General features: G+C 39.0%; 1 protein-coding gene across 7 annotated transcripts in view; it reads right to left on the reverse strand.

Moving 5' to 3' along the window:
- Positions 1-17235, reverse strand: part of LOC141911413 (uncharacterized) — a 38946-nt gene that overhangs the window by 12046 nt on the left and 9665 nt on the right. For 4 of the 7 annotated variants that reach the window (XR_012620042.1, XR_012620041.1, XM_074802424.1 and 1 more), the window contains exons 4-19: positions 16239-16344; positions 15807-15943; positions 14202-14335; positions 13256-13379; positions 12518-12859; positions 11900-12078; positions 11056-11112; positions 9148-9237; positions 8819-8980; positions 8650-8743; positions 6849-6989; positions 6205-6297; positions 4454-4586; positions 4269-4381; positions 3896-4033; positions 836-913 (exon numbers count right to left, since the gene is read on the reverse strand). Coding sequence is in view for 5 of the 7 variants with exons in the window: in XM_074802424.1 (XP_074658525.1) it covers positions 836-913; positions 3896-4033; positions 4269-4381; positions 4454-4586; positions 6205-6297; positions 6849-6989; positions 8650-8743; positions 8819-8980; positions 9148-9237; positions 11056-11112; positions 11900-12078; positions 12518-12859; positions 13256-13379; positions 14202-14335; positions 15807-15943; positions 16239-16344 (2121 nt within the window). In the remaining 2 variants the exon portion in view is untranslated. Of the gene's footprint in view, positions 1-835; positions 914-3895; positions 4034-4268; positions 4382-4453; positions 4587-5432; positions 5478-6204; positions 6298-6848; positions 6990-8649; positions 8744-8818; positions 8981-9147; positions 9238-11055; positions 11113-11899; positions 12079-12517; positions 12860-13255; positions 13380-14201; positions 14336-15806; positions 15944-16238; positions 16345-17235 lie in introns of all 7 variants that reach the window. The other 3 variants (XM_074802422.1, XM_074802423.1, XM_074802425.1) reach the window with 3 other exon arrangements.

Here is a 17235-nt window from a genome sequence, read left to right on the forward strand (position 1 = left end):
TTCAGTGATCATATATATGTATTATACACCAGGCCCGGTTTCACGAGAAAACTCTTAACTTCAAATAGTTAAGCACGCACAGCATGAAATAAACCGAAAACACGAAACACAAATGATTTTCTCACACGTTTCAAAACGACATACATTTCTCCAAAACAAGAAACACCGCTTCACCAGATAATGAAACAACACTTGTTTCTATTGGTGTATGAGATGTCAGTATTAGCTAAAAAAGAAACACTGAAACACAAGATGTTTTCCTTGTTTCAACATTTTTCTTGCTATGCGCGCTAGGGTCTAAACCATAGAGATTAATTTATGATTTGTGAAACTGGGCCGAGGGCCTGCAGCTATTATAGACATTCTCAATAACGCTTGTCTATAAAACTAGCCCCTTAACTTTATTTAACCCTCCACCACCGATAATAATCTGACCAAATTTTGAAATATTTTCAAGAAGGCAAACCATGATCCAAAACAAGCGAAGTTTATCGATCGGAAAATCTACTTAAATTCCAAATGGTGCATCGAACTACCGTAGACACTTGAAAGTATTTGAATTGATGAAAAAATTTTTCTTGAATAAATTTCTTTCAGCCACCAATATTTTTTTCTGCTTTTCAAAACAGTCAATTACATGAGCATAGTTTGAACGTAAGACAAAAAATTCAATACCGATACAGAAACAAAAATATGAAACAAGGTCTGCAATTGTATGCTTTTAGCACTGTACTTCCGTTTCTTACTGGTCCATCCATCGCCAAACTATATCCCCCGCTCAGAGCTGAACTGTTTTGAAAAGTATTAAATCCCGTATCGTGTGTCTGTTACTCACCTTATCAACGCCAATTTTACGGCAAGCTTCCAGAAAATTCTCGACGTTGCGACGACATTTCGCCATACTCAAATTCGGCTGCAAAAACAAGAGCAAAAACAACGATTAGTGAAAGTTAATGCAACAAAAGTTTATATCGTTAACATGAAAAAAAATTCCGAGTGACAATTTCCTGGTGGTCAGATTAACCGGTGCCGTTTCTCTGTCCGCAGTATATAAATTTCAGGTCCCTATTTGGATAGAATGGGCTTGAATTGAATTTCTTTTGAAAAGACCTGATAACAAAGCACATCATTTCCTCCCGGTTACCCCACATGAAACAAGCATTTCAGAAACCCTGCAGGAAAACACAAAACAAATCCGTTTCTGGCTTGTTTCACGACTGTCTCTATGCTTTGAATTATGTTTCGCTAAGTGCGCTAGGGTTAAGAATTACTTTGTCCCAATCTCAAAACGGCAACAAAAGAGTGCTGTACAACAACTGTGAATGAAGAAAAATAGTCAATAAATCTGTTTGATTCGATGAATGGATTGGGAATTCCTGCACTTTTTACCAACTGTTTACGCGATTAATCCAGAGCTGTCTGATATGACAATTATTTCTGATTTATTTCATGCGCGAATTTCTGAAGACGCAAACGTAAATTCTTCGCAAACAATGATCTTAATGATAACAAAACTAGCAAAAACAACAAGACAATCATGATTATCGGAAAATCTATTCATTAAAAAGAAAAATCTGCCGCCGACATAGGGAGTCCTTTTAGAGTTCTTTTTGTTTCCTTATGTTTTTAATAATAAATGTTTTGTCTTTAAAAGCTGTTGGAACTAAATCTATAAAGGAGTACAAAAATGTAAAACAGGCCGGGTTAAAACAGGAGTAAAACGGTGGCAAAACGGTTTCGAATTTTAAACGTCATTTTCACAAAGATGAATCGCTTGAAGATTTTATTGGTTTTATTTCTTGTTGTAGCCGGTAAGTGATTTGAACCTATCATCCAGGCACCAGTTGTCCTAGCGGCCAATTTTCCTGGGGCCAAATATCTCGAGGCCAATATTAATTAATGATACGGTTTTAACAGATTTCAGAGAAAGTTCTCAGAATATAATTCAATTTGCGATGATGGTCTATCACGCGTCGAGGATGACATATTCAGATTTGATTGGTTATGGAAACTGGTGTGGTAGTGGTGGAAGTGGCGCCCAAGTCGATCAAATTGACAGGTACCGAGGGCTTATCCATTGATAACAAAATGCAGAGTAAGGGAACAGTTGCTGAAAGATTGTTCATTTTAATCAGTGTTTGAATACAAAAGCAAGTTTCTGAACAGGTGTTTAATGTTAACCAGTGTTCAAATACCACGATCTAGGGGAAAGGTTGTTCAATTCTATTCAATATTCATTTCATAGAGAAGCCGAAATAGAAAATCAGGGATGAAAAATAAATTTACCATTTAAAACGGCAGACGAAAATGCTTAACAGTGTCAAAATACCATAATACAAACAAAGAGATGCTGAAAGATGGCTTCACGTTAAAATACAGGGAAACAAAACCAGTCCCTGATTCGTAAATTCGTTATTCTATTATTGTCACAGTTGCTGTTACGCTCACGACCGATGCTGGGATAATCTATTAGCTGCCGGTGGGGAATGTAAAAATAAATCATTGTTGGCATTGTTTTGGTTGACGTACAGCTGGAAATGTAAATCCGACGGTCAAATAGAGTGCAGTAAGTAACAACCTCAGCCCTTGTTTCATACATATCTAAGGTTAACCCTTCCAGTGCTGACTAATTAATACCCTATCGTGCTGGAGATAATTTGAAAATTTAAAAAAATTCCACCCTAGTGTGTTGAATAACGGGAATACCACTATAATGCGTCTACACCGCGGTGTGGCGTATCGTTAGTCACTAGTATTTCACTGTTTGACAGGTGCTGCCATTTTTCAAGAGATAATTACTAATCACTGATATCATCAATACACCGCATTGCGGTGTACTAGCAATATCCATCACCAATTTGTACACCGCACTGCGGTGTAGACGCACTGAAAGGGTTAAGCTTAAATCCTAAGGTCAGTTTGCCGCAGTTGCATAATATAACTGAAGACTTTTTGGACGGCACTTTTGGGGTAATAGAAGGGATGTATTTGGAGGGTTCCATCCACCCTCGGCAGGGATTCGAACCTGATGGTATCGTTACACTCAGCGACAGCGCGACACCCTGCCATACTAGACCGGGGTAGGGAGGATAATGAATGCACAGCCGGCATTAGGTAATTAGACGATGATATCGATGAAGGTTGACGTTGGTTCCACGGTGCGAACGCGGCTATAGAGAAAATTGAGATTTTAGTCAGTATCTATTTATACTGAACCGGTTTGTTTCAGGGAACAGTTTCTGGGGTTCAGCGAGCACGAAGAGATGTAAGAAAGCTTTGTGCGAATGCGATCGAATCGCAGCCGATTGTTTCAGAGCTTCGAAACACGTTTATAACGGTAGCAATAAAGACTAAAATTGGAGGAAAAATAACCGGCTTAAAACTTAGTCTCGGGTGTTGAAATTGGAAGCGTTGAGTGGAACTGAGGTTCTTGATCATGTTCTGCAGTAAGAACATCTTGACTACTTGAGTTCACAAAGACTAGAGAGGTGTAAGTAGTGAAAATACACGATATCCATGTAAGATGAATATACGAGAAAAATCTTGAAAAGAAGTATAAAATACATATTTGAGCAACGTCCAATACACCTGACGATGGCTATTAGTATTCATCAGAAATGTTGCTCAAATACAAATACACTTCTATTCAAGAACTTTTCATCTTTGGTTGAATTATTGTGGGATTAGCCTTGAGAAAACAATAAACACTATCCCTGGTAAGCACGGAATCAACACTAGCCCATTCAGCAAGGAATCAACACCAGCCCATTCAGCAAGGAATCAACACTAGCCCATTCAGCAAGGAATCAACACTAGCCCTGGTAAGCAAGGAATCAACACTAGTCCATTAAGCAAGGAATCAACACTAGCCCTGGGAAGTGAGCAATATACTTACAACTGCTGGTGATGGTACGTGTATACTCGACACAGATCTTGGACGTATGTGGTTGGCAAGGTGACACAATACAACGCCATCTTTTAGTGCAGACGGTAAATCCTCGGGTAACGACACTTTTAATCTCGCTTCAATATCCTACAATATACAAAACATTCAATCAGTGATCGACACCTCACACGGCGCTTTAACAAGAAAACTATGACGCCTTGAAAAATAAAACATATTGCTTCATATTGTTGACAATAAGTAATATAATAATACAAATATTAAGGATCAATAAAGCTATTTTGGATTTGAATATATCAATGATTGAATTGGATTGGAGCGGTAACCAGTCTAACCCAGATATATCTAATATCAGTTTTTGTACCTTGCGTAGATTTTCCATTAATTCCATATCATTACACGCTTGATCTAAATGCCGTCGAATCGTGAAATTCGGATTGAAATTCGCCAGCGATTTCGGTGGGGTAGCTGTAAATGCTGAAACGAAGAAGAAAATAAATACCGGCGGTACACTACGTTCCACGCGGTTCGTAGTAAATTAACGCCTACCAGATCTGGGTTTAATATGACTGGAAATGGTCGAAGATATTTGCGCATCGTTCTGACTTTGACCTTTGTTGTCGTTAAGCGATTTCGGAGACGCGGGTATATCCTCGCTAACGCTGCCCGAATTGGCAGTTCTCTGTGAAACAATGACAAAACATATTGAATTAAATACATATCAAAAATACATTGAATCGTTGCGCTAAAGATTTAACAAAAAGGTTTCATATTTCAATAAATGATTCAGATTTGATAAATTGTACCCAGTTCCACAGACCCGAGTTATCGTAGATGCAAAGCTTAAATTACTGGTGGTTCATTTAAAACTTTCAATTCTCAAATCACATTTGAGAAAGTCTGTGAGATTAGAACTCTAGTCATTATAAGTTAAAATATTCCAAAAATATACGGAAAGTTAAAATGTTGCTATTTCAAAACATATACGACCATTGAGTGTAATACTACGTATCTCAGGTGGAACTTGATCCTCGGTGGAACTGGATTCTCGACTATAACTGAGCAGTAACATGCAGTTTCAATGATAGTGTTTATATATAGAATAAGGTGTCATTCGATGCATGCAAAACCATTCATAAAATATCCTGAACTTTCTATATTCCATGACCGCGAGTATTCCACTCCGGCCTTTAAACCAATGATTCCACGACTGTGGAACTGGGTTCAGGAACCTGTCCCACAATCCACCAGTTCCACAGTTGAGTCTTACAATCACTAAAAGCTTACCTGCTACTTACTAAGATCTCATAATCAATCTAACAAATTGAGATTCATTTCCAGATTTGCTACTAATTCTTGTTTAATTCATGTCTCTAACAGGGCCCAGAATCTATTCTATTCTTGTTTAGTATCCAAATTATCAATCAATATTAGGACAGAAATCCAAAATGCAACAAATAGTTAGTTAGCATCTATGGCAAGCGAGGAAAGGGGAATTCAAACATGCTATGAACAGACAGACACATACCTCGACCTCACGACCTTGAGTAGAGGTTGTGTCTTTGACCGTTTTCTTATGAGAAGGAAACGAAAAACGAAAAAAAATCACAATCAAACTCAAAACATAAACAGAATTTAATGAAATCCGGGATCTGTAGGGTTGATTTGTGATGATTGTATAATTTTGTTTAGCGAACATATTAACTATTACACAGATCCGGTTCCAGAGTTCGCGATATGAGCCGCGATCACACCAAGAGAATTTGACCCGGGCCAAACAGACACAGACCCTTTTGGCACCCGCGTGAACAGTTGTTCCAAAAATGATCGTGTGATCGCGGCTTTAGTCGGACTCGACAGTTAAAATCAAAATAAGTTATTTTCAATGTTGTAAATCCGAGAGTAAAACTTGAAACTGAAGAGTTTAAGAATTCACCGTATCTACTAAAATCAAACGGTAATGTCGTGTTTAGCGGCGTAGGTGTAAGTTCTAACTCGATACGTTGTTCAAATTTCAATCATTTCTAAATATACGTGTAATTGGAACAAAAGCAGGATGATTTGAGTTAAAAAGTAGAAAAAAATAAAAAGAAGTGAAAAATCTAATTTTGCTTCCAACCCAAAACTGTGGATGTTGGGAGTTATGATAGAACCGTTAATAAATGCACCTTATCATATACATTCATCCATGTCAAGAAAAAACCCACTAACAAACCACTGAGAAAGAATCAAAAAGACCCGATTTGAGAAAGCAAAGATTAATCTAAATGTTCAACTTTTTACAAGCAGATTTTTTTAACCTGTTCATTTTCGTGGAAATCGATTGTAAAATTGTCCACTAGGTGGCGCTCGTCGCTGGGTTCGAATGAATATCCGGTTTGTAAATAACCAGTCTGCAGTAAACATAAATAGATACACGGTCCGTAAAATTAACGAAAATACAATGCTAATGAAATAAATCAAAATAAAGGGCGAAAACTAATGATTTCTACTGATGAAATAATAATAACTGTACGAAATACGACAACAAAATGACGTGACACAAATCGACGAATCAGCTCTAAGCTGAACTGGAGCAAGCCAATCAAGAGCCAGGAAAATCAGGTATGCACAACGATGACATCATCAGCTTGATTAGCCCATCGGCCAATAACTGAGCTGAATCGGGCCCAAGCCCGAACAGCCCGAGCACTTGTTGGGTAATCGAATATCATTAGTAGATGAGTGACCTATTTATCAAAATCGACCGACAGTTGGAATTCGTGACAAGATGGATGAAAACTGGGTCAAAACTAGGTGACAGTTGAATCAAATACTGTACATGTATTCACTAATTCATGACTCGTTAATTCAATAAGTCACGAATAGTGAAAATAATAATCTACTACGAGACACGAGACAGACACGAGAGACAGATCGATCGACGATGAAATGAAACTATTACCTTTGATAGGTATGAATAAACCGACTCTTTATGTAAACGATACATGCGATTTTTCTCATCTTCGATGCGTTTTTGAACGAGTCCCGCTTCGTGAATGTGTTGCGTGCGAATCAATTCGTGTCGATGTCGAAATTCTTCCTCCTGTCGTCGTGAGCAACCAGAAAAAAAACGTCATGAAATATATCATAAGTGCTGCTTATATAGAGTCCTATTGTATTATATATTAGAAGTGTATATTTCTCACTGTCAATCAGTAATCTCTACCTGGTGAGAGAAGTGATAATGATATTATAACCCCCTAGCCTATATCTGTAACTGTGTATCAGTCATCTCTCCCTGGTGAGAGAAGTGACAATGATATTATAACCCCCTAGCCTATATCTGTAACTGTGTATCAGTGATCTCTCCCTGGTGAGAGAAGTGATAATGATATTATAACCCCTAGCCTATATCTGTAACTGTGTATCAGTCATCTCTCCCTGGTGAGAGAAGTGATAATGATATTATAACCCCTAGCCTATATCTGTAACTGTGTATCAGTCATCTCTCCCTGGTGAGAGAAGTGACAATGATATCATAACCCCCTAGCCTATATCTGTAACTGTGTATCAGTCATCTCTCCCTGGTGAGAGAAGTGATAATGATATTATAACCCCTAGCCTATATATGTAACTGTGTATCAGTCATCTCTCCCTGGTGAGAGAAGTGACAATGATATTATAACCCCTAGCCTATATCTGTAACTGTGTATCAGTCATCTCTCCCTGGTGAGAGAAGTGATAATGATATTATAACCCCTAGCCTATATATGTAACTGTGTATCAGTCATCTCTCCCTGGTGAGAGAAGTGATAATGATATTATAACCCCTAGCCTATATATGTAACTGTGTATCAGTCATCTCTCCCTGGTGAGAGAAGTGATAATGATATTATAACCCCCTAGCCTATATCTGTAACTGTGTATCAGTGATCTCTCCCTGGTGAGAGAAGTGATAATGATATTATAACCCCTAGCCTATATCTGTAACTGTGTATCAGTCATCTCTCCCTGGTGAGAGAAGTGATAATGATATCATAACCCCTAGCCTTTATATGTAACTGTGTATCAGTCATCTCTCCCTGGTGAGAGAAGTGATAATGATATTATAACCCCTAGCCTATATCTGTAACTGTGTATCAGTCATCTCTACCTGGTGAGAGAAGTGATAATGATATCATAACCCCTAGCCTATATCTGTAACTGTGTATCAGTCATCTCTCCCTGGTGAGAAGTGACATTGGTACACATCATTACCCCCTAGTTTCTGTGTATGTAAAGTTCTCTCTCCCTGGGAAGAGATTATTGCAAGGTTCGAGGTTTGAACCCAAGTTGTGAATATGCTGAAACCACTAACCCATGCCAGTTTAGTAAGTTTTCAAAATGAAAACTGAAAAGTATGATGGATTGACTCGTTTTTGAAATGAAGGTTTTTTTGGGATAAAATATCAAGTGTGTTATTTTTTCACAAACTCGTTAACAATAACAGGAATACAATTATATATGAAATGAGGACCGGAACTCTGCGTTTTATGAAACATCAGCAAACATTTTTGTGCCTATACCTGAACTATTCTTAGGTCGAACATAAACCAATCAGTAGATGGTACTCAAATGTTTAGGCCACAGCAACAAGGAAATTAATTACTTCAAACAAATGATATTTTTGCGATGAACTTTCGTGAAAACGCAGGGACCAGTTTTCAAACTACATGCTTTTCTGCGTGAATAAACTTCTTAGAGAAAACAAGACAAAAACTCACCGGTGGTAAACTCGTTAGATGGTTTATAGGAATATTTGTGGAGCCGTGAAGCGGCACCGCCTGCTGACTAGATACCGAACCATTACTAGCAACGCTGCAAATATACATGACATTTTCGTTTGAATCTGGAATAAATTGCGACGTATATTCAGGAGCAACGAACACAAACCTATTCCTTCCATTAACTTGCAGTTCTTCAGTCTCCGGCAGACCGTTATTCTTCACGTGAGCGCCACCTGGTGAGCCATCCGATGACGTACGTCGATAGTTATTATTCGTTCGCGTTTTATCATCCTTCACGCTACCTCCGGATACTAGGTGGCGCTTTGGACTGTAAGATAATCATCAATAACTGAAATGGTGTTTTGGATTTTCATTTGGTTTCCCCCCCGAGTTCTGGCAAAAAGTGGTTACAATAAATTTGCACACTTGACTGCTTACAATCTGACGATCTGATCTATGTCAACCTGAGTCAGGATTCAAGCCTAAAATCTATACCTTTCTTTTTCTTGTTCTGCTGATTGTTTTTGTAGTGATTTCTGTTGTTGTTGAACCTGCGCAGCTAGCGTTGAAGGCGGCGGCTGATAGCTAGAAAATAACGCATTTACATGATTAACTGTAAATACACGACACACTGTTACAGGACACTGCGTTACAGACCAGACTACCGGACATCTTTAATATATATCTCTAAATTGACACGAAAAATGGTTGTTTCATCGGAAATGAATGAAAAAATTGTTCAGGTTTTAACATATTTTTAGGAGTAGTTGAGCTCTGAAAAAGAGTAGAAACCACTCTCGAAAAGTGGACATAGTCAGGTCTGTTTTCTTCGATGATTTCAATCCAATTTATGTTTTTGATAAACATTAAGAGGACAACGTATATAACCCCTGCAAGTGATACATACACTCAGTATTGAAATCTTATGAGATGTGCAAGAAGAAAATATACAGCAAATCAGAATATTTTGTTTCTTCATTAAGAAGATGATTACTGTAAATGTACAATCAAAGTAGAGATTTAAGGCTAATCTAATAAATATCACATCCTCAGAACTAAGTCTCAAGACTCGGCCAATGGTCTCCGTTTTGGCTTAATCAAGAAGCATGTCAAGCAAGAGACCGGCTGTGATTAGCTAAAACATAAACTGTTGTCTAAGCTAGTCTACCAATCAGAACTAAGAAGCGTTAATTGATTGTTTCCGGGTGAAAAGAAAATATTCTGATTGAAATCTGTATTGAATTTATGACATCGAGTACATTTGGAATGATGACGATGAAAAACGAGGCAATTTTTGGCCAAAATAAGCATCGAAATCGATTACTGAATTCAGATTTCATCTACCCAGTTTTTCATGGAAAAAAATTCAAAACTAGTCAAACTTTTTTTGCGAATCAGGATGGTTTAATAAGCGTATCTTAATGCCGTGAACGATCTATCGATAAATGCGATAACCGCAAAAATATATCGTTGGCAACAAAAGCAAAATGCAGAGCGTGATGAGTGAAGAATGAATGATGCCATCGAGGAACCATTGGGGACAATCGCAGCAAGAAAACGGAGAAATTGTCAGAATATTTGAGCGAAATCTTTTCCAAATGGTTCCCGGACGGTGAAAAAGTGTAAGAAAGCGACGAGTAAACATTGACAAAAAATTTACGATATCTTCTTCTACATAAATGAGATTTTCCCAAAACTGCCGAAAAATCCCGGAAAATATTCGAACGCGCGCTGATCGCCGAAAACCATAACGCGGCTTTACAACATCGAAACCCGGCTCCACCTACTAACAACGCCCCCTAGTGACCGCTTCATTTATTACCTATAACAGTTATCCACCGTGAGACGGTGCGGCCGAGTGACCGTCCTTTAATGACGCAAAGAATATGGAAAAAAAAAATGAACAAACATGAACAAAATTTTATGAGGATGAAAATGATGAGATGTCAATCAAATTACGCAAACTTAGACATACAACACAGCACGCCCCGTGTCAATCACAGACACAAAACACGCCCCTTAATATGACACGCCCCTTAAATCAACTCCACCCTGACACGCCCTGTGCTTCTTCATCAGTCCGGTCAGTATCGATATCGTATACGATTGATATTTATAAATAGATTAATGAGATTAGTAAGCGATAGATACTGATAGAATATCGATTGATTAGACTTAGACGCACAATCAATATTATTGATTACTGAACGCAATGAGGACCCTGGTGTCACTTCCGGCTACTCCACCAGATGGCGTGACCTCTTGATCTTATGAAAATTGACGATAGAATTGATCGAATATGAGAAGAAATTCAGAGTCGATGCCCTATTCCTATTGTACCCGATGGAGCCACCTGGTGGATTCTCACTCGCGTCAGTTGAGTCCTCATTGATTATTGATCACCTGTTGATAACGGTCTCGTCGTATGATTGAGACGAGCGAAGTAGGTGTCGAATTTTCCTACAAATCGAAATTCTTCGAATTTAAAGAAATCAAGTCACGAAGCACGGGTAGTATATAAGTAAGCTTGAAACCCTGCCCGATGCGACCCCAAAATATTCAGTATCACATGAAGAAAAGCAATATTTATAAAATGCCAGGCTGCGACCATAAAGCTCTCATTCATAAAAATATAATGAAAACCAAAATTGTCAAATATTTTCAAACTCTGAACTCTGGATATGATTCCACTGTACTGGTCGCGACAGTTCCCACTGGTGCCAGGATTTGCTATACAGTTTAATTCAACGTTTAATGAGTTAAAGGAAAGGAACTTTATATCTTAGATCCATGGATCAGTTGCTCAGTCATGGCTTAGATTTGAGACCATTTGAAGACCGATGTAATTCTATAACCGATCTTACAACGTCTTAAATTTTAAGACCGCTTTTGGACTCGAGTCATGATTGTGCAACTGTGTGAGTTTAACGTCAACCAACTAATGTGGAAATGAATCCTGGGGCCGGTTGCATAGTCATGGTTTAGACTTAAGACCAGTCTAAGACCAACTTAGTTCTATAGCCAATCTAACAACTTAAGACCATTCTTAACATTTAAGACCACTTTTGGACTTCAAGTCACGACTGTGCAACTGGCCCCTGGTCTTATAAAACCGGTCTCAGAACTTTCTCAGAACTAGGTCTGGTTTTACGCGATATCAGAAATAATGGAGTCAAAATCGATAAATATTCCAAACTTCCCAAGAAGTCGCTTAACAACCCGATTTCTAGCGTTATAAACGAGGTACCTGTTCGTAGAGGGATCTTTTTTCGCTAATTGTCGTTCGATCAACGCTTTTTGTTCGTCCTGCAATTTTTGAGCTAGTCTTCTCCTTTCATCTTTCTCTTCTTCTTCCTCCTTCTCGCGACGTATTTGTTCCGCTCGCGTTTTTCGAGCTTCGTATTCGGCTTTTTGTCGTTGTAATTCCTGCGTAGATTATCGAGATACGTTTTCAGACTCTTGTTTCCAGTTACTACCGTATTTTCCCGGAATATAAACCCGGGAATACGGGAAAGTTCGATAGATAAAATAAAATCATTTGACAAGTAGACAACCTCTAAATAGTGCTATCAGTAACAAATTGAATTTTTTCAGTAACATTTCATTGAAATATGAAAGAAAATTTTCAAATTAATCAGCAATTCACAGTAAGACCCTCAGTAACATCTTTCATATTTCTGTTCAAATCAATCAGTAATCAACAGTAAGACCATCAGTAACATCTTTCATATTTCTGTATGCATCAAACAAATCTAATCAGTATTTCTGGTTGCAAAATCGTGAAAATACTGAAAATCAGGAATAGTTGACAGCTCTGCAATGTCAAAGGTAGACGAACCTCAGAGGCAGCTGAACGGGGACTTACCCTCGTGAATGCATCCATGGCCTCAGCTGATGGAGAAGGCGTTGCATAGCTCGATGAAGACGACGAAGCCGGACTGGAAGGAGTTTTCGGATTGTCTGTAATGGATGGCGCGGGCGCGCTGCTGCGTCGATCCATACCCGGCGTACTGTTAGCGCTGCGAGACTGCGCGATCGGTCGTCGGTCGGTTCCCGGAGTCGGATTACTCACTTTACGCGCCGGAGTCGCCGGTTCGCTCACCGGAGTACCGACTATGAACATCGGTCGTTGTGGTTGTTGTCCGCGTAGAGTCCGCGCCGTGTCGCCGGCTTTTAGCGTTTGATTTTCGTCTACTAAATGTGGAGCCTGCGAATATAGAAACGGAATAATTGGAGAAATAGATTGTAAAACGAAAATGAAATCATACATACATAAAGTAGAATAGCAGCTGACCGGTACTGTTTATCTGTAAACTGGTAACTCAGTGGTTTTGTAAGCAAATTTTTATTCTTTACACTATCTAAATTTGGTTTCTTATTTGGTAACGGCCGAACTAAAACTTCTAATTGCCTATTTCTCAAAATTTAAAAAGAGTTTTGGGCATTTTTTTCAAGTAAAACGAGTTTCGAGCACATTCAAAAGCATTTTCCATTTTAAAAGGAGTTTTGAAGGAATCGAGGAGGTGTACTGGACCCGGTAACACTCTGGATACACCCCTGGAAAGTGAGACTCTGAACCCACCCCTGGTAAGTGAGTATATACCTGTGTTTCTGAAGGATCAGTCGTATAACCGGAATCGGTTGTGTGTCGTTTTTTTCTCGTCTCCCCCGGCGATGAAGTGTGATTTTCTAAACTATTGATCAAATGAGTGCGGAAATCATCGGGTCTGAAAAAAAAAAACACGATAAAATTCACGAGATTTACTGCAGAAATATGTAGCTAGATGGCGTTTCGCAAGGTTAGTCACAAAATCTTTCCAAATTCCAGAAAGAATATGAACAATTCAAGCAAATTAGCTGATTTTCAGCTAAACTCGTATCATTGAGAAATTCTATACAAAATCAGCTGAAATTGCTGAATAATGTGGATGTTTCAGTTCATGATCCAAATTCCAATTGATGAGGGTCAGCTCTGCTCCAGTCTACAACCCGGTGGTTTAACAGGCACTGGTAGTTCAGACCAAGTTCGAAGGTGGCTGACTTCGATATCTTCAGCAGGGTCGCTGTAGTTCAGAACTTGGTTCAAGATGGCTGACACAAGGACCTAACTATAGTGGATTCAATAATAGGTTCCGACTGAAAACCAAATATCCCCATACAGGAAGAATGACTGCACCAGCTGCCACCTGAAGGCTGGTATGTAGATACTTACAAGGTGTACAGAGCTGCCACCTGGTGGTTGGGTATGTAGATACTTACACGGTGTACAGAGTTGCCACCCGGTGGTTGGGTATGTAGATACACACGGTGTGTACGGAGCTGCCACCTGGTGGCGGGTATGTAGATACTTACACGGTGTGTACGGAGCTGCCACCTGGTGGTGGGGTATGTAGATACTTACACGTCGTGTACGGAGCTGCCACCTGGTGGCGGCGGGGTATGTAGATACTTACACAGTGTGTACGGAGCTGCCACCTAGTGGTGGGTATGTAGATACTAACACAGTGTGTACGGAGCTGCCACCTGGTGGCGGGTATGTAGATACTTACACAGTGTGTACGGAAGCTGATTTACGGAAATGTCGTCTGACGTCACAATCGCTGAGAACTCCTCGTTTACGATCTTCTTTAATCGCTTCCATTTGTAAATATTTCATTATGTGCACGCGACCCTTCGTACATATCTGGAATGACAGAAACAGTATAGATTTACACTGAAATCACATCCCAATCTACGGTAAACCCGTCTCAAAATTGTTCAAAATTTAAACTTACTAGAAATGCTAAGCCAAGGCTCTATTTTGCGAATAAGTTGAACTCATAATTTTACTTAAATCACTTTCGGTTACCCTCAACTTATCTTTAAGGTAAAATTAGTAGTTTCGTGGTTTCCTTTCCCCTCAAACACCGAGTGCCACTAAGGCATTATTAGCAAGTTTGAGGTTATAAGTAGGTTCATCTTTTCTACTCAACCCATTGAGGGCTGCTCAAAGCTTATTAACAGTTTATAGGTGTTTTTTTTCTTAATCTCATTGATGGAAGGAGAGAGACAAGCGAGAAAAGAATTCCGACCTCAAAACCCAGGTACAACAAGGATTCAAACGAATGAAACCCGGCGAAAAATATACCTTTCCAACTTGGCATTATTTATATACACAATACATTCTACATTGCGTTATGAGGCATAAAAAGACCTCACACTGAGAGTATTACTTAGTATTATACGTAGTTATCACTTTGTCAATATTGTTGGTTTTGACACGTCGCCGTTAGTAGCAGCTCTGAGATGAGTCGCGTAATCACGATCTTCGTCCGAAAGTGGTATCGCATCGTAGTGTTAGATTCGGTTAAGAGCTAAGATGGCCCAAGCCTGGTTTTAAATCTGAGCCTCAACCGCTCAACAGGCCCCCTGTATTCTCCGAAGGAACAGAGGCTTGATTCACGGTAATGGAATGGGGGCTAACAACAACAACGCAAAGAACGAGCAACGATATTGTTCATGCATAAACCATTCCTATGCTATATAAATGTTGATTATACCACATTTTTTTAGCATAAAGAGGAATGCATGGAAAAATGGTCATAAAAGCGCTGCATCTCGTCAGAGTGAATCAACATTGGGATGGGATGACAATTATTATACTGTATGGCGAATAAGGAAGTGAAAAACTACAGCCAGATGGCACCCGGCCAATTATCATGTAGACTCTTCTAATTACCCCTACTGATTATCGTTGTGTCTAATTACCATACCACGCACACCAGCCAGCATGTTAATGCATGCTTAGCAGTACTGACAACGTATTTCAATTTTCACAATGTTTTATGGCTATACAGCCAACATAAAGAGCAATTCGTACAGTTTTATGTTAAGCTTCGCATCAGTAAAATAAGTCACGGTTAATGAATTTTCTCGCAACCGAGGCTGTTTTTCAGCGGCTGGCACGTGAAATTTTGAAATATCTCGAGAATCCTAAAAATATTCCGCGGGGAACAGAAGTCGAATAGTTGAAGTCTAGCCGTAACTATTTCACTTCTTACAGACCAGTTTTGTTATATAACCAATCTAACAACATAGGACTAATCTTAGACCATTCTGGTCAGTGGCGCCACCTGGAGAAATGTTGAATAGTTTAAATTATGCGTTGTATTTACCTGAGCAGGAGGTGACATTAATGGGTTGTAATCGGTAATTAGTTCGTCTAGCTGTTCTAATTTACACATTTCGGTCGGTAGCACGCTGATTCTATTACAAGAAAAATCCAGTTTACGTAATTTTAATTTACTGATTTCTGAAAAAGAAGAAACGAACAAACAAATGTAGAAATTGAATCTTCTTGAAAAAAAGTCATGGGTTCAACCAGTTCCAAACTGAGTCCAGCTTTATGGAAAAGTTTAACCCCTTATGAGCTGGCATGAGGTGGCAGCACAATCTAGCACTGATATCAGTTTTCCGACATTCATTTGACATGGTACCTTTGTGAAAATACTTTTCCCCAACATCAGTGGAATTCAGCGTGGAAAGAGTGGAACGAGTTTAAACGGTTGCTCAGACTAACAGACAGCTGTGTTGTAATTAACACTCACCTGGTGGAATTTCTACTAGTAAATTACGTCTAATATTGAGCACCTGCAGAGATCTACAATCACCGATTTGAGAAGGAAGATGCGTGATTTCATTACAACTTACATCCTGAAATACCGTGAAATTAAATAATTTACAAATCTGCAGCTGCTCCCCGAGGTGCGGGGCCAAGTTCCACAGTTGTGAGTTCCAGTTAAAATCAGTTCATTTTCAATGTTTTTTCAATTTCAATTTTTAAACTCAGGAGTCAAATCTTCTTAACTCGGAACTGTGGAATTGGATCCAGGGTTTTAACTTCACACAATAGAGGGGGTGCCATTTCTCATTCACACACATTCCCCCCCCCCCCCCGGTAATCATGACTATATTGATTCAGTATTGCATGGAGTAGGTAGCCGGGATAGAACATATTTTTGTATAGACCGAGACAGTTTTGATTTTTGAGCTGGAAATTTTCCCGTCTAGTTAATTGAGGTTAACATTGACTGATCGGATATTCCAGATGTTACGAACATTTCTGGGTCGTGACATATTTCAGTCAGTCGATCGGATGAAACAATTGAACAATTTTTGCAACGTGAAAAATATCTGTTTGGGTGTAATTTTCAAGGGTTTCTTTTACACATTTTTTGGATGGTTTTTAATCTAGAAATGGAGAGGATTATCTACGTTTTGGTGTCAATTACAAACGCGCCACACATGACCGAAACGAAACAGGGGGTTTGCATTTGAAATCGGAAATCAAAGTACAAATTGAAGGGGCTGCATTCATTGTTTAGTGTATGACAACGTGGCTGCTGAAGTGGCAAGGCTTTCCATCCCCCCAAAAACATAGAAAATTTAAGCTTAATATTGGTGCTATCTTCTATTTTTCACATTAGGCATTGATAGAATATTGATATCCACTCTGGTAGGACCAAAGGATATTCTTAGGGGTGGCTGATTTTCAGAGGGGTGGATTTAAAAAAATGAAATGGGTAGCCGCCCCCCCTAAAACCT

The sequence above is a fragment of the Tubulanus polymorphus genome, chromosome 9 (genome assembly GCF_964204645.1).
Source record: "Tubulanus polymorphus chromosome 9, tnTubPoly1.2, whole genome shotgun sequence".
Classification (NCBI taxonomy): domain Eukaryota; kingdom Metazoa; phylum Nemertea; class Palaeonemertea; order Tubulaniformes; family Tubulanidae; genus Tubulanus; species Tubulanus polymorphus.